The sequence below is a fragment of the Miniopterus natalensis genome, chromosome 20 (assembly GCF_054644295.1).
Source record: "Miniopterus natalensis isolate mMinNat1 chromosome 20, mMinNat1.hap1, whole genome shotgun sequence".
Taxonomy (NCBI): domain Eukaryota; kingdom Metazoa; phylum Chordata; class Mammalia; order Chiroptera; family Miniopteridae; genus Miniopterus; species Miniopterus natalensis.
Genome location: NC_142100.1, coordinates 16082790 through 16105244, shown reverse-complemented (window position 1 = coordinate 16105244; position 22455 = coordinate 16082790). Strand labels below are relative to the sequence as shown.

Here is a 22455-nt window from a genome sequence, read left to right as displayed (position 1 = left end):
TGTTCAGTACACAAGAATATAGAAGTTCATAATTTAAACCTTACTAAAAATTTTTTTGAGAACCAGTTGTAAAACTGCTCATCTGCGTAGGGATTGGATATTTAGGTGTTTTTCCCCCAAGAAAATGCAGTTAAAATTTTATTCTTTGACCAGTAGGAGGCAGTTACAGAGTCTGCAATCTCATGTTAAGAGATAATCATATATGTTACGAGGGGCAGAGTCATTACAAGGTTCTTTATCTCTCTTTCTGTCCTCTCTCTTTCTTCATTTAACCTATGGGGTTCAGGGGGAAACAAAGTTACTTCTTTCCTGTTCACCAGAAGTTAACTGAGAGCAAGTAGCAGGACATTGAGTGTGCAGGAATTTTTGCCTTCTGTTAATTTCCCAAAGGTAGACCTCAGAACTAGTACAAGAAACAAAAGAGGAAATATTTTTCCTAGCTGGAGCTATTCTTTCTGATCTTTCCATAGCGATTATAAATATTGAACTACCTCTGGCACTTAGATAAAATGATCTTGCTTGGCTTTTATTTATTTATTAAAAATTTTTTATTTATTGATTTTAGAGGGAGGGAGAGATTGATTTTCTGTTCCGCTTATTTATGCATTCATTGGTTGCTTGTATGTGCCCTGAACAGGAATGAACCTGCAACCTTGGTGTATTGGGACGATGCTCTAACCAACTGAGCTACTGGGTCAGCGCCTTGCTTGGCTTTTAATTTCATTAATTTGAATGCCTGGATTTTCTGTCTTTTTTAAATAACTGAGACTTAAGTATTTCTTCTGTTTTCTGTTAAATTATAAGGTTGTTTTTTTTCTCTTTTTAGGAGATAGGGAACATTTCTTCACTTAAGATGGTGAACCTAAATGCTGCCTTATAAAATTAGGCGTTAAATTCTTAATTTCAATGGTATAATAATGGCTGCCTTGTGTGTGTTTTTTTTTTTTAAATGGAGAACATGGAGGCTGAAAATAACATTACAAATTATTCATAGAAATACCTTACAATTCTATTAATGATTTAACCTGAGTTAGTAGTATGAACTGAATGTGCTCTATATAGAAGTGATTATAATCAAGTTAAGAACACAAAAAGAAATCTTTACATTCTTTCTTAAAATTATTTAATATTCACCCTTTTTAGCAGATTACATGTGATCTTTAGTTTTAATCTTTTTGGTCAGCACCAGAAATATCTTCATCAAGAAATCATGTATGATTTATGCTTCCCCTCTTCCTACTCCTTGTGTAAGGATTAAGTTTCAAAGAAAAATCCTTGTAAAATAAGTGATTTTAAAAGGTACAAAGCCAGTTTGCTCAAGTTACTTTGATCACAGTTTATCTTTTCTGAGAACATAGTTGGGGGCTTCCTTTTGCTTACTTGAGATGTAAAAAGCAATAAGGTGCATCTGAAGTGCAGCCAAATCTTAATATCTAAAAATGCTAGAGCACAATTACAGCACTTTGCTTTTGACTTCTCACATTTTGAGTCAGTATTTCAGCTACTTAAATGAAGACATGTTTTAAGTATCGATCACCATCCGATTATTTGAAATTCTATTGCAGAACCTCCTTTGAGGGATGTGTTCAGAATAGCTCCCACACTAAAAAAAAAAGTCTGTCTCCATTCCTGTCTCTCCCCCCCAAAATAGAATGAACCACTAATGTGGTCACAGAATTACCAAGACTGATTTTTGGTCATCCTCTGTAGAAATGGAGATTTTACTTGTTATAGTGAACATTATCGCAAGTGTTGCTGATTCAAGAGACTTATTACCAATAAAACTTTTTTTTTTTTTAAATCCTTACCTCAGGATACTTTTTCCATTGCTTTTCAGAGAGTGGAAGGGAGGGAGGAGGTGGGACAAGAGACAGAAACATCAATTGGTTGCCTCCTGCACGCGCTGTGACCTGCTGGGATCGAGCCTGCAACTGAGGTACGTGTCCTTGACTGGAGTTGAACCCAGGACCCCTCAGTCTGTGGGCCAGCACGCTAACCACTGAGCCAAACTGAGGCAATAAAAGACTTTTTGACACAGAAATGTGATTATAACATGGGGTTCAGCTGATGGTTTCTGGCAACATACTGGATTTTGTTTTTCAAGTAGAAGGCTGTGGCTTTTGCTTAGGAAATGATACTGTTTTAGCTGTTTATCTGTGTCCTGCAGCTGGCAGAGGAATACAGTACACCGATCATGAATTTGCATTTGGATCCCTGAAAACTCAGGCTTTACTTAGTGTTCTCAAAAGAGGTAGAAAATAGGTGATTTAAAAAAAAAAAAAAATCTTGTTTGGAGATCTCACTAAATCCGGATACTACCTAATTTTCATATTTACTGTTCCTTTTTATTTTTTTCAAAGTATGGTCCTAATAAGTAGGGGGAAAATCACACTGAGCGCATTCAGCCCTGTGAAAATATTACAGTTGACACTAGGATTGCAGCTCTGCTGCTGCACCCCCAGTACCTAGAATGCCTATCACCCCAAAATATTTGTCAAATAATTGAATCTCTACCACAATGATTTTAGGATAGGTGAATGCATCTGTACTTTTTGAACTCTCCTTGTTTCTATTTTCATTTATAGTTCACGTCAACAGCAAAGGTTTTAGAAAACCTGAGGTTTGGGCTCCTCTTCAGGGAGTAAGACCAAGCCACAGTAGTTTTATTCAACCGATAAATGCTTGGGTTTTGGTTACTGCTAGTAATTAAATCATCCTCCCATCATGGAATAATCCTACGCAGCATACCACAGAATTCTAGTTTGGGAAGGTCATATCATCCATCAGATATCTGAAAAGTTATTAGGCATAATTGAGGACATTCTGAAGCTGAAAAACTTGCCCAAAGTAGTGACAGTTGTGAAGCTACTACTTGAAATTTAACACCTCTATCCCTGGCAGGGTGGCTCAGTTGGTTGGAGCATCATCCCATACACCAAAAGGTTGCAGGTTTGATTCCCAGTCAGGGCACATACCTAGGTTGCGGGTTTGATCCCTGGTCGGAGCATGTGCTGCAGGCAACCGATCTATGTTTCTCTCTCAGATCGATGTTTCCCTCCCCCTCCCACTCTCTCTAAAATCAATAAAAACATATCCTTAGGATTAAAAGATAAAAATAAAATTTCACACCTCTGAATTATTTTACATTGCCCCTGCATTCAAGTTTGCTGTGAATATTTCTTAATGTGTAGTGTATGTGTAAAAACCATTTTTTTAATGTAGAAAATAAAAAATTCCTTTAAAATTATTCAATGTTCCGTCTTAAGAATGTTTTGAACTCTTAATTACCCTATATTTGGAAGTGAGACAAGACTATGCAAAAAATATTCCCTTGTTCTTTTGAAGTTAAAATGTACCGTAGCCAAAAAAAGCACTGCTTAACTCTTCCCCCACGGTCACCCCTGCTCCCCGAAACATTTTGTAGTTTGGAATCTTTTATTGTAGAAATGGTCCAAATGGGCGTGCCTCTTTGCCCTTGTAGCTGACATGGTAGGTGGCGTACAGATGATCACATAAGCTATTCCATTCTTGGCTTTCTCTGGGACTCCATGCCCTTCCTGTTGGTCATTACCTCATTATCCTCCATAAAGGGATTTTGTGGTAGGTTCTAATGTAGCTGCACAGTGATAACATATTCAAGTATATTAATTTTTATTCTTCAGAGTTTTCTCTTATAATAGATAAAATCCTATCCATAGTGTAATATGTGACTGTAAAAGTTTTACCTCTTATTTCAGATAACTTCAGATTTTTTTACCCCTTTTAGAGAAGAAACTTAAGGATGACCATAGTTAATCCCTGCCCCACCCCACTTCCCTGGCCATCTCTGTTCATTAATGATTAATGTGTTTTAAGACACTTGTAATTAGACACTTTAGGTTGCTTAGATTTAACATAACCACTTTACATTCTGTGTCTTCAAATATATGAATATTCAAGGTTGCCCAGACATAATTGCTCTTACTTTCTGAGGTATATGTGACAGATATCATGGGATACCTGCTGGTTTTAAGGGAAGGTAACTTGGGACACCAGAGAGCTTCTTTCAGACACATGGCCTTTATCTGGCAAATAGGCCTAAGAGGCATGGGCAGTGTAAAATTTTTGTTGGAAATGTTTCACAATGACACACTGTTTTCAACCAAGTGGATATTTGATTGTGGCTTGGGGTGGTTATGTTAAATCTAAGCAATCTAAAGTGTCTAATTACAAGTGGCTTGGGGTGATAGTTATTGAGAAGAAGAGTCATTGCAGCAGACCTGCCTGAACCTTTTGTGTTGAACTGTTGTTTGGTCCACCTCTTGGAACTTTACACCTTTGGAAACTTTATACAAACACTTCTGTATTAATGGACTTCTCATATCTTTAACAGAATAAATTATCAAGCAATTTCTAAAACATATTGGATTATTCTTACAGTAGATATAGTAATTTCTTTGAATTAAATCTAGCACCATCAATTTATTCTTACCACTAGACTTGACCTATTGAATTTAATGCCATTTCCCCCCTTATTAACTGCTGGACATACATCTATTTGGGATGCACCTTTAAAGCCAGCATATCATAGCTGGTATTGCTTCCTTGGAAGCTACCGTTTATTTCTTAACGATACTGTCCTTTTTTCTATTTGCCACAGGCCTTAAAATTTTGCAGTTATCTTTGACAACTTGCTCTGCCTTTTTTTTTTTTGGTCCATTCCTAATCAGTTACCAAGTTTAAGCAATTAATGCTTTCACTTTGGTGTCTTCCTCTGCATTTTCACTATCATTGAGATATTGAGCTCTAAACAATTCATATCTGAGCTACTAGTCCAGGAACATCCTAAGCGACTTCCCCCTCCAAACCAGTCTACTTGCTGCTATCTACTCTTTAACACTACCACTTATGTATTATTATTTCTCTGCTCATGAATCTTTTGGTTTCCCACCATTGAATGAAATCTAGACTCTGCATCCTGGCATTCAAAGTCCATAGTTGTCCCATCTTTCTGCTCTTCCTGAACACTCTTGATATTGTGACCTATTCTCTATTTCTCAAAACTGTTGTGCTTTCTTGCCACTGTAGTATTACTAGCCATCCTCTCTTGAATTATTCCCATCCCTTCTTTCTCTTTACCTAAATCCCACCCGATCTATAAGATCCACTTGAAATTCTCCATTTTCTGTGAAGTCTTCCTGGGCTGTCCCTCTGAATTCTGAGCTGATGCATGTCATTGGATGGTTAACCTTGTAGTACTGACCATTCTTGAGTTACAGTGACCTATGTCACATCATTTAAAAAATTTTTTTAATCCTTACCTGAGGATATTTTTTCCATTGCTTTTCAGAGAGTAGAAGGGGGGGGGGAGAGAGAGGGAGGGAGAGAGGGAGATGGACAGACAGACATCGATGGGTTCCTCCCATACAAGCCTCAACCAGGGGTTGGACCACAACCTAGGTATGTGCCCTGACCAGGAATTGAACCCACAACCTTTTGGTGTATGGGACAATGCTCCAACCAACTGAACCACCTCACCTGGGTTCTATAGACATAATTTTTAAATATGGTATAAAGGAAAAAATTTATAATATGTATTTCACTATTCAGATACTCAGCAAAAATTATACCCTAGCAAGAAACGGTCCTAGAGATTTACAGATTTCCCCAACTTTCCTGCTGTACCGTGCTGTACCTTGTTAAACAATTTAATAAGGCCAATCTTGATTCTTAATATGGTTTGTATCTGAAGTTGCATATTATGAATAGCTTTATTTCCTTTCCAATATAGTGTGTGGTTAATATGGCATGAGTTACAAAATTTAAATTAAAAGTTACTGAGAGCCAAAAATACTACTTGTAAAATGGTTAGGACACTTTATTATTGCAGGGTTGGGTCTCCTTTTATGGTTCTTACTCAGTTAAAAAAAAAATTTCTGGAGGTTAGGGGAATAATGTGCTGTGCTGATAGACTCCTTCATTTTAGGATTTGGGTATTTTATGTAGTCTTGTTCACACATGTGACTTCATGTCATGTAATCAGCCCAAAAAGATGAGTTGTCTGCAATACTGAGAGAGATTCCTTGGTAGAAGCTAATTGTATGTTAAAACACCTTAAACGATCATGTCTAATCCTAGATCTCTTGTAGTCATAGTTTTTTAAAGTACTTGTTCCTGTAGTGGCAAAGGTTTACTTGAGAAGCCATCAAAATGCTTTATTGATTGAGGAAAACGTTTAAATAGGAGTAGCTGTAGATTCCTGGAAAGTTTTGCCTGTATAGTTCTGTAGTTTCTGAAGGCATGCCGAGGCCTGATTGGGTCCATTTTGTGTGCAGTTAAACATTATAAAATGTTTGGATGCGGTTGACTAAATAGTCCCCATTGTACCAGTTTTAAAAATAATGTATTATCCTGGCATTCTAATTTGTAGAGAAAAGTCTTGTGGGCAGATCTAAGTGGCTTAACTTGATTCTTTAGTATTTTTACACAATAAAAAAATATCCTATTTTTCTTTTGCAGATTTTCTTGTGAAACCTTCTAGTAGAAAAAGTTCTTGGGACAAACTTCATTTGGTAAGTCCCCCTTCCCCCCAACTGTGCTGTTTTGAGGCAGGTAAAATGAATTTACAGATTAATTTGGGGATATGTTTGTCCACGTACACAGTATGTATACAGTTATTTAGATGAGCTCTTTTTTTATGTCCATTTCAGAGAGGAAGGGAAAGGGAGGGAGGGAGGGAGGGAGAGAGAAAGAAACATCAATGATGAGAGTCATTGATTGGTTGCCTCCTACACATCCCCTACTGGGGATAGAGCCAGCACCCCAGGCATGTGTCCTGACCGGGAATTGAACTGTGATCTCCTGGTCAGTGCTCAGCCGCTGAGCCACGCCGGCCGGGCTAGATGTGCTCTTACATTTTAATGTTAAACCTTTAAACATGTTGTTTGTTTCAGTAGGACTCAAGCAAGATTGCTTTTTTCATATATAATTGTGCCATAATACAATATATTATGCCTGGAAGCTTGTATTTAAGTAGAGATTAAATAAGTTGTAACCCTAATCTTTTGTTTAAAATAGACAGTCCTTAACAATGTGGAGGTCTTTTAAATTGAAACTTGATTCTTGTTTTGAATTTTCTTAAATTGTTATATATCTGTATGAAAACCAAGGCCACATTACTAGACTTAGTGGCACTAATTTGATGTTTAACTAGAAAACAAGTTCTAAAAATTTGTTAGTTCTGTCTTCAGTGTGGATATTAATGCCAGTCCTGTCCTTTTTTTAAACTTAATTTTACTTAAATATGCGTTGTTGTTTTTTTACTGATTTTAGAGAGAGGAAGTGAGAGGCAGAGATAGAAACATCAGTGATGAGAGAGTATCATTGATTGGCTGCCTCCTGCATGCACCGCACTGGGGATTGAGCCCACAACCTGGGCATGTGCCTCAACTGGGTTAGATTCCCATGACCTCCTGGTTCATAGGTCGACGCTCAGCCAATGAGCCACCCTGGCTGGGCATTCCTGTCCTTTTCATAGACCTGTGTGTATCTATTACTACCTAATCATTATTACTGCCTCTTGTTTATGCCATCTGTTTAATTTAGGAAATTATAATCTAATATTATTGAAAAGAATTTGTTGCTTTGGTTTTAAATTTTTAGATCCAAATCATTTCCTTGTTCCAGAACCTTTAGCATGGCATTTTAGGCTCTTTACAAGTGGATTTTTAAAACATCTAGTCACCTGTTTTCCATATAGACCTATAGCACCTTTTGCTGTAGTCACAGTATTCTGCTTATTGTTCCTCACATACTCTCCAATGTGCTTTTTTGGGGGGGTTATTCTTCTGTTGTGCTGTTTCTGTTGCCTCTTTGTCACAATAGCTCCGAATCTGACCAGTTCAACTATTAAAAGCTCCAGTGTTTTATAAACCCTTCCTTGAGTGCCTGTATCAGAATTCAGTTCTCTATTTTTTATATCCCCATGGAATTTTATTTCTGTATCTATTATCCCACACTGCCTTATTGGTTATCTGTTTGTGGCCCCCATAAGACTGTGAACACCTTGAAGGTAAGAACTATTTGAATTGTCAATTTACATAAACATTTCCTGAGTCCTGGGATACCAGTGTCTTCTCACTATAATTTCATTTAAATTAGAATTTTTTTTTTAATTTGTTTTTACGTTTTGGAGTTTTTTGGTAAGAATAACGAAGAATAGATTCTGTTCTACTAGGACTTAGTTATAATCTTGTTGATTCATGGTGCCATTTTCCCCCATCTTTTTGTATATGAAGGATTTATATAGTATACATAATTTGTGTCCTTGTAGTTCGTTTCTCAGTATCTCACTTTGGTTGAGTTACTGTTTCCAAGTGTAAGTTTTAGTTATTGAGTAAAGAATTGAGTAAATTCTCCTTAACAAGTGCCTGAAAGATGAGGTACCATGTTCAATAGGAAGATTAAAAGATATTTTACGTCTGTAAAAATTTTTCAGAAGTCACATCCATGGGGTAGTACTGATGATGGAGCCCAGAGAGGCCTGCTAGATCCTAGCTGTCACATCTCATACATATATTAAGAGAAATCATTTAACTCTGATGCTTGGAATAAGAATCTTATCCTTCATTTGGTTCAGCAGGTTGCATGTTAGACCTTTAGAGAAGGAAATGCAATCTTAACATATTATTTGGTTCTGCAGTATTTAATTTTTACATTGCCATTGTAATGTAAATGTTTATGGATTTTTAGCTTTAGAATCATTAATTTTAGATAAAACATCTAAGACTTATATTTGCAAAATAGAATGAAAAAGTGTTATATTCTTATCTGAAGAAACATGGTCTAGGTTTGGAGCGAAAGATGAGAGGTGATGAAATTAATTTTGATGCCATGAAACATATTTGAATTAATATAATATGGGCCCCATATTAAAGTAGACTAAAGAGATATGACAATTAGGTTGAATATCTGATCCTAAACTGGATGTTTTATAGAGGGGAAAAAAGTAGTCGTAAAGGATATAATTGGGTTGGCTGACCAAATTGGAATATAGAAGGTAGATTAAAGTACTGTATACTCCGAAGTAGTAAGGGGTAAAGAGGCATGGTGTATACAACTTTTTTAAATGGTTCAGAAAAAATAACTATGTGTGTATGTACTATGTGCATGCACATGTGTGTGTATGTGTATAAAGAGGACAGTGGTAGGAACTGTCCTATCCAAATTCTTGTATGTAATGGAATATCTTAATGAATAATTTAAAAAGGGCTTGGACCTAGCTGGTTTGGCTCAGTGGATAGAGCGTTGGCCTGGGGACTGAAGGATCCTGGGTTTGATTCCAGCCAAGGGCATGTACGTGGGTTGCAGATTCGATCCCTGCCCCAGTCGGGGCATGTGTGGGAGGCAACCAGTCGATGTGTGTCTCTCACATAGGTGTTTTTCTCGCTCTTCTCTCTCTCTCCCTCCCCGCCCTTCCTTCCACTCTAAAAATTAATGGAAAAAATATCCTTGGGTGAGGATTAACAAACAGAACAACAACAAAAAAACCTGGTAAAAGTGTTAGCATAGCTTCTGTGAATTTTCAGGTGAGTATAGAATATAGGGACAGTAAGGGAATTCATTTTCATATTTTGCCTATTAAGCCAGTTTGGTTCCCACAGATAGGGGGATCTATTTTGAATTTACAGATAAAACATTTTATAATATTACAAGAATATTGTTTTTGTACTTACATGTTTGTTTTTATTATTATTATTATTATTACTTTAAAATATATCTTCATTGATTTCAGAGAGAGGAAGGAGGGAGAGAGAGAGATAGAAACATCAATGATGAGAGAGTCATTGATTGGCTGCCTCCCGCATGCTCCGGACTGGGAATCCAGCCCGCAACCTGGGCATGTGCCCTGACCGGGAATCAAACCCCGATCGCCTGGATCCTAGGTCGATGCTCAACCACTGAGCCATGCCCGGCCAGGCTGTTTTAATTATTATTGCTTTATTATTTTCATCCAAACTTTATAACATTTTTCATATTACTAGCAATATTAGGAATCTGAGCCTGTGTTATCTTTTTGCCCAAAATCCAGGAGGATTTTCAAAAGGCATATGGAGTTTGCATTTGACTAGTGAGAATTGGCTGGGTAATACTTAACATTTTCTTGGCTGACTCTGGTCAGGTCTTTGGGTCTATATATAATGCAGTTCCTTTAATTAGGGTATGGCCAAGAAGGGGGAAATTGCCAATTTTGTCCCTTTTTCTTTCCTCTTTTTAAAGATCCAGGCATAAAGGAAAGAAAAGCTTTGCCAGACGCTGAAGAAGGGACGAGGATCTCTCCTCCTAATCTGGGCCTCCTGTCATGGTAAGTGAACAACAAGCAAATAACAAGAAAATTGGAATTGAACTCTCTCCTGACAATTAAATGAACATTAATATATCCATAGTTACTCATTTTTGTTGTAAGAAGCCATTTCATTTTTGCTTTCCCAGAACTCTCTTCTCACCTCGATTCTTTTATTATTTACTTAATAATAATTATAGAATATTCTGGTGTATTAAAACCATTTCATTTCTGTTAGCTTTAATTCTGTGAGTTAGATACTGTTTCCCTTCAGTCAGGTGGTAAATGGAGTCAAGACTAAAAGCCATGATTCTTGGACTCTAGGTTTCTTATTCCTTTTCTAGGAAGCAAGATGTAGTAAAAACGGGGGTGGGTGGGTGGGTGGGGGTGTGTGTGTGTGTGTTATGATATGGTCATACACACATATTCTTTATGAATTTATCTATTGATAGAAGCAATTCCCTACCTTCCCCATTCTATTTAAGGCAGTATTTTTATACCAAAGAAGGTGAAGCAGCTCTGCATACCCCTGCCCACATATTTGACTACAAAGGGCATTTAATGGACGTTTCAGTGATTTATGGGCCATTTAGGACCTAGGCCTAGTCCGGGCAGAAAAGGTGCAGCAATGAGTCAGCCACATTTCTATCAGTCCTGAGAATATGTAAATAGTGCTTTAAGGCTTAAAAAAGAATGGTGTCCTCTGTGATATTGTCCTGCTTCTACCTTGTGATGTTTCCTAGATGCAAACTGTTTCTTGCTGGTGCACAAAGAAGGGATTGAAAAGGCCATGTTAATTTCAAGCTTCATTAGGGACATGGATGGAAAATGCTTTTCAAAATTAAAAAACAAACTAAAACAGAAAAACTAGTTGTGCAGAAATGTCATATTAAAAGGAGGAGAAAGGTAACTGCTCCCATCTCAAGTTAGGCCAATTTTTTCTTAGTTTATAGGCATAACAGTGTATCTTAGACCTAAACACAGGTGAACTTTTAATGTTATTTCTCTAGATTATATTTGATGGGCTTTCGCGCAGAATTTTTAATGAATTGATAGTGTTCTCTTAATATTTATATGGTATATTTGCCAGTGCTAATGAATAGCAGATGAGCTTATTAAGGCAGCTCTGTTCTTTACTGAGGGGTTGTCCTTCATTGTATTCCATATAGCTAGCAACAATGTGGTCTTCATCCTTATGCTGCGGGGGTTTCTGGTACCCTGCAGACAGTCTTCATACTGGGCTCTGGAGATGCTTCTTTGTGCAGTAGTTGGGGAGCAGCATGGCCGTCTATCTTTAAAAAATTTTTTTTCATAAAGCAGCTTTATAACAAGTTTTTACAAATATTCATTTACAATTCTACTACCAAACCCTGTGGTTGTATTCATTTCTAACTAGTCCAGTGTCCCTATGTCTGTTTAATATAGTTGGAGTTAAAACGTAATTAAGTTTCTATTTTGCTCATTACTAAATGAATTAAAAATTTTCCCATGTTGATTCATTGAATCCTTATGTTCATCTTATGCCATATCACTTTTATAAGTTGAACCATTGATTTAATTAATATTAATTAATATATTCTATTGTTTAGCATTTAGGTTATATGTCCTTAACCCTTATTTTTTTGTATAGAGAATTCAGAAGCTCTGAATTTTCTCTTTCTTCCTTTTTTTTTTTTAAAAAAAAAATGCATACCTCTAATTATTTGAGTTAACATTCTCTCTCTCATACTTCTACAGGTTCTTATATGAGATTGAAGCCTGTCTTTTTGGGGAGGTTAAGCATTAGGAAAACATGTTTTCATGTCTTGTTATGAAAAATCTCAAGCTATACAAAGAATAGAATGATAAACTCTTACATATGAATCAGTTGGCTGCAATAATCATCAGTTCATGGCCACACTTGTTTCTTCTTACTCCCTCACTCCCACCTCTTTGTATTATTTTTGAAACATCTCAAGCATTATATCAAGGGAAATTGTATCTTTGGTGACCTTCAATAACAGCTTTAAGAATAGTGACTGGAATTGACGGTGGGACTGATAATTACTTTCACTTTTACATTTTGCTAATGTTCACGCGCACATTTCGTTTCACTCTTAGGAGTAGTTTTGTGTGTGTGTGTGTGTGTTTATCCTGGAACCCTATATTTGAATTTAGTTAATAGGCATTTTGACTCTGCTCCCCATGTTCTTTAAATATTTATCTCTAATATTGACTTGCCATCTGAAGTGTAGACTCACCTTTCTTACCTGCATAGGTTGCCAGTAGCAGAAACTAGCCTGAAACCATGATGAACGATCTCTTTTCAAGATTTTGTAGGTGACCGCTCTGACCTTATGGAGTTGGTGGAGACTAAGAATGCCAGATTCCACAGTGCCTGGTGTTCCCAGCAGTACCAGGAAATCATGGAATATATTCTCTCTAGTACTAATAAAATACTGCTTGTAACCTAGGAGAAATTTGTTTCCCAATCCTCTTATCACGCCAGCACTTGGTTAGTTTCTTCCTTCCCTTTGTTTCCTTCCAAATCCTTACTCTATCTGAAGTTTGGCCTCCTTTTTTTACATTTGGAGCTCAGAAACTAAGAAATTAAGCAGTTAATTCAACTTATGTTAGCCACGTAATGTTTTTTGAATCATCATCCTTCTAGAAAGTCAATGAGTAGTTTTTCCTAATGTTAGTTAAATCCTTGGGGATTAAATGTGTCTTTGCATTGCCGACCTAATTTTCAGTCTCTTATGTTGAAAATCATTCCATTTTCAGTTTTCAGTAGTTGCTTTGGTTATATACATTGGCCTGTGTTAGCACTCAAGTGAATGCATCAGCAAGAATGAAATGATATTATAGCGTCCAGTTTTTTTTTAAAGCCTGTTACATAATTTCAATTCTATACTATTTAAAAGGTCAGTAAAATAGGTCAAGGAGTCACAAAGAAATAATGGGTACCTCTGTGAAATGATCTTGAAGAGAATAAAAGTTTAGGACACACATTTATGTGAGTTAAAAAGTTAATGTGATGCTGAGAAGGCATGTTTACAATGTACTTCTATGTCATAATTTTAAAAAACCTTTCCCCATGTTTTCTACCTGTTCCCTATTGGTTTATGAGAAAAATCTTCCTAAAATCAAGATTCCTAAGATATTTTCTCTTTAGTTTGCGAATGTAAGAAACATTCAAACCTGTGAAGAGTTTTTGTGAGTTTATCTGAGCCAAACTCCAGGTTTTTGCCGGGAAGCAAAATCTCAGCGGATTGAGAGAATGCTCCGGAGAATGGCAGCTTCACCCCTTATTTTATAGATTATAATCAAAAGAGACTTAGCTGGGTTACATGAAATCCACTGGTGATAGAAAAGGGAGGCAAGAGAAAGCAAAGCAAAGAAACCTCTGGGATTGGATAAAAAGTAAAATGGTAGACACATACTTCTTTTACATGGGTAGACACATACTTCTTTTACATTTACAGGACCGTTAATGGTAACCAATCAAAAGTAATATTTCTTCCTTACAGACCGTGCACCTCTCATCGAACCACCCTCACTTTATCTTTTCACACCCCCTCATTGTAGCCAACGTAAATTCTTTCAAAACAACTTACATTTTTCTTTACCAAAATGTGATGTTTAAAAGTGCTCATCAGCTCCAGGATGGTGGGTATGGTGCCTTCACCTAGTGCTGCTGCTGCTGGTGGTTTAGACTTCATGCCCTAGGAACCTGGTCCTTTTCTGGCTACCATATGGCTTAATGAACCCTTGCATCATAATTTACACTTGGACTTTCCATTATATCGCTTTTCTCTCCAGTCTTCCTATGCTATAAAATTTCATAATGTAAAAGATGACCTTTTAATACAAGTTATAATTAGCTCAAGTGCCATTTAGATTAGAATTTATTGCTGCTTTTTAAAAAATTGCCTTAACAGAAATAAGTCTATCCTGGTAATATAAGACATATTAAGCGAAGGATAATGTTTCACACATTTTCAGTTTGAGAAATTCAGTTCTTAAGCTTTGCATTAAAAAAAAAAGTTTTTATTTTTTTTAGAGAGGAAGGGAGAAGGATAGAGAGAGAAATATCAATCAGTTGCCTCCTGCAGGCTCCCCACTGGGAACTGAGGCCAAAACCTGGGCACGTGCCCTGACCGGGAATCGATCTGGTAACTCTTGGTTCATGGGTCGACGTTCAACAACTGAGCCACAACGGCCAGGCAAGCTTTGCATTTTTAAAAAACTTTCTGTTATGGAAAAAAATTACACATATAACCAAAGTAGACACAGTGGTATAGTGAACCCCTACTTACCCAGTTTCATCAATCATCCCTCATGGAAATCCTGTTTCATTTATGCCCCACTCATTTCCTCCTTACCTTTCCCCCTCTAATTATTCTGAAACAAATTCAAGATATCACATCATTTCATTCTTAAATAATTCAGAATGTATCTTTCAAAAATAAGAATTTAAGGTGATAAAGAACAAAACCACTCTATCTTGGTTTCTCTTACATGTAATGTCCTAACAACTTAGTGCTTAATATAAATGCTCTTAACCTTCGTTCTTTTGTGTGTGTGTGTGTGTGTGTGTGTGTGTGTGTGTGTGTGTGTGTGTGCATCAGTAACGTTCTCTAAGTAGAGGAGCCTAATATATATCAGATGGAGCACTTTTGGGGATGAATATTTTTTTCTTGAGTTTTTCTTCTGTTAACTTTGGTCACCAGACTGTCATTGTGATTACACTATTAAAACATGGCAGAATAACCAAATATGAATGACTGGGAGTTTTGAAATGAAAGGTTTTGGGTTTTTCAGGATGAAGAGACTCGGCACAGCCTTGAGTGCATCCAGGCCAATCAGATCTTTCCCAGGAAGCAGCTGATCCGGGAGGATGAGAATCTTCAGGTAATTACAGGCCACTGTTGATTGTAAAATAAGTATTTAGCATCATGGTAATAATGTAGCAGAGCTAATAGTTTGAAGTAATGTACTATATAATATATATCTTTTTTTCCTAAACTATGCACATAGTAGAAATACAAACCAGAAAACATCTTTTAGACTTATTTCCTGAGAATTTAGTTTGAGATGATCATCTGTCATTCCTTCAGTAGTCTAGAATTTGAATAACTAGGTATATTCGAATTACGTGGATATAAACCCAGTGTCTTAAGTCCCTTACCCACTTATGTATGGTGTTTTAAGTTTGAGTAACAGGATTTATCATCCATTCACCTGACCTGTGTTTAAAGACTTTGATTTATTGCTTCAGAACTTTGAAGGATTTTTGCTTCCATTTTGAAGGTTCCTTTCCTTGAACTTCATGGAGAAAGCACAGAGTATGTGGGCCGTGCTGAGGATGCCATCATTGCCCTTTCTAATTACAGACTTCATATCAAGTTCAAGGAGTCTCTTGTTAATGTAAGTGATTACCAACTAAAGTAGATGGAGAAGGGACATCAAACTTGTTAATGTTCTCAAAGAGGAGTGTTATACAGGGTTGGGTGTGAAAACACCATGTACTTTGCTTTTCTCTCAGTTTAGTACCCAGGTGACACTAGGTTAGCAAGCAATTGTAATGTTTGATTTGAAATGATACTCGTAGTTGTTAGCTGAGGTGTCCATTGTTTATTAACACTGAATTGATTTGCCCTAGGTAATGCTGTATCATAAGTTTTATAAGGGTCCAAAGGCTGTATAGACTTTTATTCTTCAATCTTTAATAGTTAACTACTGCCTCAGTTGAGATAATTTTCTGGACCTTAATGTGAGATAGTCTGCACTGAGCTCAAAGTATATCATTATAGAATGAAGCTAGTCTAATGGCTTCATAGTGGTATGAGTATAGATGTTAAGTACATTGTTTATTTGTTTAATGGACTCTGTATTACTGAAGAAAAGGATGGCTCTCAATTCCCAAGAGTGCATTTACTAAAATAGTTATGAGGGTACTCTTAGTGAACTGATTCTTGCAGTACACTGCCATTATTAATAGTTTTCAGTTAATGTGTCTGTCACCACAAAGGCATAAAAATTACGAGTACTTACACCAAATAAATGCCTACTTCTTCACTTGCCAGCATTGTGCCTTTCTGTACTTTGGTTCTAGCACAGAGAAGGGTATTATGACAATCTTTTAAAAGCTCAGGACTGTAATTTCATTCAGATTGTGTATTTTGAGGTTCATTTGGGATTCTTTGAAATCTGTCACTTAAGTTTATTTTATTTAGTGGTTGAAAAGTTACCCAACTCCATCACATTCTTTTTTTTCCTTTTTTTTGGTCAGAAGACTCAAATGGCTGTCATTTTCTTTATAGTCGGCATTTATTATTTATGTAGTATTTATTATTCTTAAGAATTTATATCCAGGAGCCATTGTGGCGTGAATTCATTCTGGCTTCTAGATTTGGGCTACTATCATAGCTGTTAACATAAGTTTTCTGTTCATGAGCTGTTAATACACATTGGATTCATCAAGGAAAGAGGCATGCTGTACTTTCATACCATATAGCACTATTGGAATTGCATGGTTGTCATAGGAGGGGACAGGATAGAAACTCATAAAATCCCAGCAACCAGAAATTCCCCACCAGCTACTATGAAAGTAATGACAGTAATCTAGTGGTCCCCCACTTTTTTTCAGTTTTGCTTTCTGCAATTTCAGTTAGCCATGGTCAACTGTGGCCTGAAAATACTAAATGAAAAATTCCAGAAATAAACAATTCATAAGTTTTGCTTGGCTGGAGTGGCTCAGTTGGTTGAGTTTCATCCTGTGCACCAAAAGGTTGCTGGTTTGATTCTTGGTCAGGGCATGTACAAAAGGCAACCAATCGATGTTTCTCTCTCTTCCCCCTTTGTCTGTCTCTCCTCCCCTCCCTCCCCTCTCCCTCCCTCTTTCTAAGCATATCCTCAGATGAAGATTAAAAACAATTCTTTAAGTTTTTAGTTGCACACCATTGTGAGCAGTGTGATGAAATTTTACTCCATCCCAGATGGCCCCAAAGTGCAAGAGTAGTGATGCTGGCAATTGTGATATGCCAAAGAGAAGCTGTAAAGTATGTATAGTAGTCCCCACTTATCTGTGGTGAATGTATGCGAAGGCACCCATTGGATGCCTGAAATTGTGGCTACCTGGCCAGGCATGATTCAGTGGTTGAGCATCTACCTAGGATCCAGGAGATCGTGGTTTGATTTCTGATCAGGGCACATGACCGGGTTGTGGGCTCGATCTGCAGTTGGGGCACGCAGGGGGTAGCCTATCAGTGACAATTCTCTCATCATTGATGTTTCCCTCTCTCTTCCTCTCTCTCCCTCTCTGAAATCAATAAAGATATGTTTAAAAAAACAAAGAAACTGATCTTTAAAAAAAAATTGTGGCTAGCACTGAACCTTATACATATATACTATGTTATTTCCTTTACCTATGTACCTGTGATAAAGTTTAATTTATAAACTAGGCACAGTAAGAGATTAGCAATAATAATAAATAGAACAATTATAACTATATGGTAATAAGTTATGTGAATGGCTTTGGGGCCGTTATTAAGTGAAATAAGGATTACTGGAACACAAGCACTGCGATACTGCAACAGTTGATCTGATAACCAAGATGGCTACTAGCTGACTGACTAATGGGCAGGTAGTGTACACACCAGGATATGCTGGAGAAAGGGATAACTCACGTCCTGAGTGGGATAGAGTAAGACAGCACAAGATTTCATGACAATACTCAGAATGGCATGCGATTTAAAACTTATGAATTGTTTATTTCTGGAATTTTTAATTTAATATTTTTGGACCATGGTTGACCTGTGGGTAACTGATATCACAGAAAGCAAAACTGCCAGTAATGGGAGGAATACTGTGTGTACAGGAAAAAACAGTATATATAGCGTTTGGTTCCATCTGTGGTTTCAGGTATCCACTGGGAGGGTGTCTTAGAACATATCCCCCACAGATAAGGGGAGACTACTGTAATAAGTAGAGCAGCCCAATTTAATTTTGTGTTTAAATTGTGTTAAATGGCTGGAATCAATGAAATTCTACTTAAATTGCATGTGAGGAGGATATAGTTTCATATCATTGCATTTTTCCATACAGTCCCCTATTTCTCAGCTTATTGGCTTATGGCCAAGTATTTTAGGGACTACTTTTAGATCTATTCTGGATAGGGTCTGTTGGAGAGAGAGCATGGGTTTGATCATGTCATCCACCAGCCTAAAGCCTTTCAGTGTTTCTTTACTACTTTTAAGATGGAATTACTTAGTATAATGTCAGGGTAAATGGTCCTTCATCCCTGCCAGCTTTTCTGTTTCCCCCTTTTCTCTCTTCTCTCCTCGGTGTTACTAAAACTACCCCCCTTGGACTGTTCAGCTATAATCTCACACGCTAAGTTCTTGCTCTTCTGTCCTGCCCAGGGAACTTCTCTTCATCTGTCAAAACCCAAATCAGGTGATAGCTGCTTCCGATAAGTCTTCCTTAGTCCCAGTTCCTCCCTGGCAGTTTGTTACACCCCTCTGGCTGCTTCTGTGTTTTGAGCACACCTGTATAATGTTTATCAGATACAGTGAAATTTTTTGGTTATTCATCTTTGTGTCTTCACAATCCAGCATATCTCCTGGCACCATGCCATTCAGTAAATACAGGAGTGGGCAAAAGTAGGTTTACAAATAATACAAATAAATAACACAGTAATAAATAAGTAATAAAAGAATGAACGCTGTTTTGTATGTTCACAACTGTAAACCTACTTTTCCCACCCCTGTATTATGTGAATTGAAGTTAATGTGGGCTTGAAATGGATATTCGACCATTTAAAAACCCTTTTTAGGTTTAAAGCTCATTTTATTTTTTATTTTACTTTATTTATTTTTTAAATATATCTTTATTGATTTCAGAGAGAGGAAGGAAGGGAGAGAGAGAAACATCAATGAAGAGAGACACTGATCGGCTTCCTCCTGCACAACCCCTACTGGGGATCGAGCCTGCAACCCGGGCATGTGCCCTGACTGGGAATTGAACCACAGTCTCCTGGATCATAGTTTGATGCTCAACCACTGAGCCATGCTGGCTGGACAAGCTCATTTTAAAATAACACACCTGTATGACAGGCCTGTGTCAGTGTCTCTAACAGCTGTATGAGTTGTTTGTTTATTGGAATTGTTGGTCCCCCTTTGTGATTGAGAGATATGCTTAAGAAATTTACCACTGTACATACTTTTGACCCATTTTCTCACCTAAAAGTGTTTTCTTAGGTAGCATTGTAGCTCTAGCCAGTTTTGCTCAGTGGTTAGAGCATTGGCCTGAGGACTGAAGGGTCCATCCCTGGTTCGATTCTGGCTAAGGGCACGTACCTCAGTTGTAGGCTCAATTTCTGGCCCAGGTCGGGGTGTGTTCCAGAGGCAACCAATCGATGTGTCACTCCCACATTGATGTTTCTCCCTTTCTCCCTTCCACTCTCTGAAAAGCAATGGAAAAAATATCCTTGGTGAGAATTTAAAAAAAATAGCATTATAACCCCTAAGGCATAGAGCCTGCATGTCACTTAAAAAAAACAATATAATGGCTATGTATAGAAAGATGATTTTGCAAAAATATTTTGGCATTGCAGTGACTTTAAACATTTCAGATTGAAAGAGACTAGGACTTCTCCATACAAATAAATCAATTGTATCACAGTGCTAAGGTTCCTAAAACCTGTGGTTAACTCTAAGAAACAATGGCTCCTCCTGCTAGATGCTGGATGGAGACCAGAGAGTTGGTGGTGTTGCCTCTCCCTCCTTCTTTTCCTTCCTCAGCAGATAAGTATTTCAGTAAAATATGTGAGATCAAGAAGCTCTCTTTGAAGTTTATTAAATCTAAATCAAACACATTTCAACTATCAAAGCCCAAATGTGCCACTATCAGTATATATTGTGGCATGCCCCAGTTTGCATCATTTTGTATGCTTTTAAATCAATATATTTAGTACTTTAGAAAATAACTTACCATCAAGTTTTAAATAGCAACCTGATATTATATATTCTCTTAAAAACTTTTTTCATTGTGGTAAAATTGGTATACAAAAGATTACATATATTACAGGTGTACAGCATTATAATTCGATATTTATATACACCACAACACTATTGATCACATACATTCTTTTAATTTCACAGCATATTGAGTGAAAGGCTGTAGGCTTAGATACCACAAACGTCATTACTTTAATTCACACACATTCACTGGATATCAAGTTTCCAATTTCTAGGGTAAAGAACCTCTGTAGTAGAGTTCAGTGGTAGCATTTAAGGTATGAATTACTCCCATTCTGTGCTTTGCCCAAACTATATTTTTACATATATACAGGTATATTTCTTTGATGCTCAGCTAATTTATAAACAAGTAAGTGTTCAAGTGGAATTCATGAAAGTTTAAAACAATTTTTGTTGTGTAATTCAATAGACTGCCTCTCAATCTACTGCTTCTGAAATCCCAGTAAGTAGCATGAAAAACCCAGGCGATTTTTGCACATATGCTTGGAACAAATTGGTTTTGACTGTCAGATGCTCACCTTGCAAGTCAGCAAAATGTGTCCATTCTGCATGAGTCCCTTCCCTCTTACTAGACAAAGTTCTAGTGGTACCCTGTAATGAGAGCAATTTGTGGGGTGAGGATAAGCCCCAGGATAAGCCCCACAGCTTATACATAAGCTGATGGAATTGTGACCTTCAAAAAATGTAAACTGAATTTCAACTAGAAATTATTTGTAAAGTCAACATTAGCTTTTAAAAGGACGTTAAAACTTCTGTTGCTAGGGTGTCCTGTTAATGCTTCTGAAGAAAAATGTGGAAGTGTAGCAGCTGAGAATACCTGTCTTCGCATTTTTTCACATTTTTTATTGTCTGACTAGTACATCAGAAATCTTTATTCTCCAAACATCAGTAAGAGGCTATTATTAATACTTAATGCACTTTGGCCTTAGCATTCGTATACCAGCGGAGGCATCTGAAACCAGTGCTGGAAGAATAGCTTATAAATATCAAAGGAGAACAATAAAAAGTTTGTGTCTTTAACCTGTGACAGTCTTCTTTTTAGGACTGGTTTTTAAATAAGATATTCCACAGTTTATTACAAATTTTAGGTTTAGAATAATAGCTTTATTTTCACTTAGTTACTATCATTTTTACTTCAAATATGTATATAAGATTAGTACTTCCCATTCAGGCTATAAAAGGGCATTTGTTTTTAAAAGGTAGAAATTATCCCACTTTTTAAATTCTGGTGCTCAAAAACACGCACACCCCAAAATGAGATAGTACTATGGATCTTTAATACCTGTGCATGTCTACTAAATCTTTAACTGCTGCTCTCCTGCTTTTTTGGATTGATGCTCTTAGGAGTTTTGGTGTTCATGATGTAACTCCTTGCCTTTTGAGAAATCGATTAACAGCACTCTGTGTTTGATGCATTGTTTTGAGCATGAGTTTGGTGGAATTTATAAGAGGAAGAGCACTGTAAGGAGAGATAGAATTACCTAGTTAGAAGGTAGAGGAGAAAATAACAAAAAGAAAATCAGTTGCTCTAAAACATTTGAATCATTGGGCTAGAAAGGATTTGAATGTGACTTTAGATTTCGTACCACTCTTCCATGGATAGAATTGCCTCTAAGGAATCTTGGTTTAGATGCTGTTTCCCTCTTTTTAAAAAAAAAATAATAATAATAAAAAATAATTGATGTTAGAGAGGAAGGGAGTGGGATAGAGAGATAGAAACAGATGAGAGAGACTAACTGTCTCTTGTACACCCCCTACTGGGGATTGAGCCTGCTAGGGCATGTACCCAACTGGGAATTGAACTGGTGACCTCTTGGTTCATGGGTTGACACTCAACCACTGAGCAACACCGGCTCGCTCTGTTTTCCTCTTGAAGAGCTCTGAGGGAGAGGCCTTAATCGTGAAAGAAAAGCTAAAGTTGGGCTCATACAGATGGGAAGGGCAATCTTAGAGGAAGAGAAGCTCATCATATACATAATGGGAGGAGCCTGGGCTGGAGGATGGACATGGATTATGGTGCTGAGTTTGTCACTAGTTTATAGTGTAGTGGCTAACCTTGGTAAAATGGTCTGGCTCTTGAATCTGTAATTGTTTGCCTATGAGATTGGATAT

At 37.0% G+C, this 22455-nt stretch overlaps 1 protein-coding gene across 5 annotated transcripts in view; it reads left to right on the top strand.

The window, feature by feature from the left end:
• The window catches only part of MTMR3 (myotubularin related protein 3), a 107838-nt gene that overhangs the window by 47070 nt on the left and 38313 nt on the right, over positions 1–22455 (top strand). For 4 of the 5 annotated variants that reach the window (XM_016198581.2, XM_016198579.2, XM_016198582.2 and 1 more), the window contains exons 2-5: positions 6499–6551; positions 10258–10342; positions 15125–15214; positions 15614–15730. In XM_016198581.2, coding sequence (XP_016054067.1) covers positions 10340–10342; positions 15125–15214; positions 15614–15730 — 210 coding nt within the window. In that variant the 5' untranslated portion in view covers positions 6499–6551; positions 10258–10339. Of the gene's footprint in view, positions 1–1487; positions 1937–6498; positions 6552–10257; positions 10343–15124; positions 15215–15613; positions 15731–22455 lie in introns of those variants that run through there. The other variant, XM_087828453.1, reaches the window with a different exon arrangement.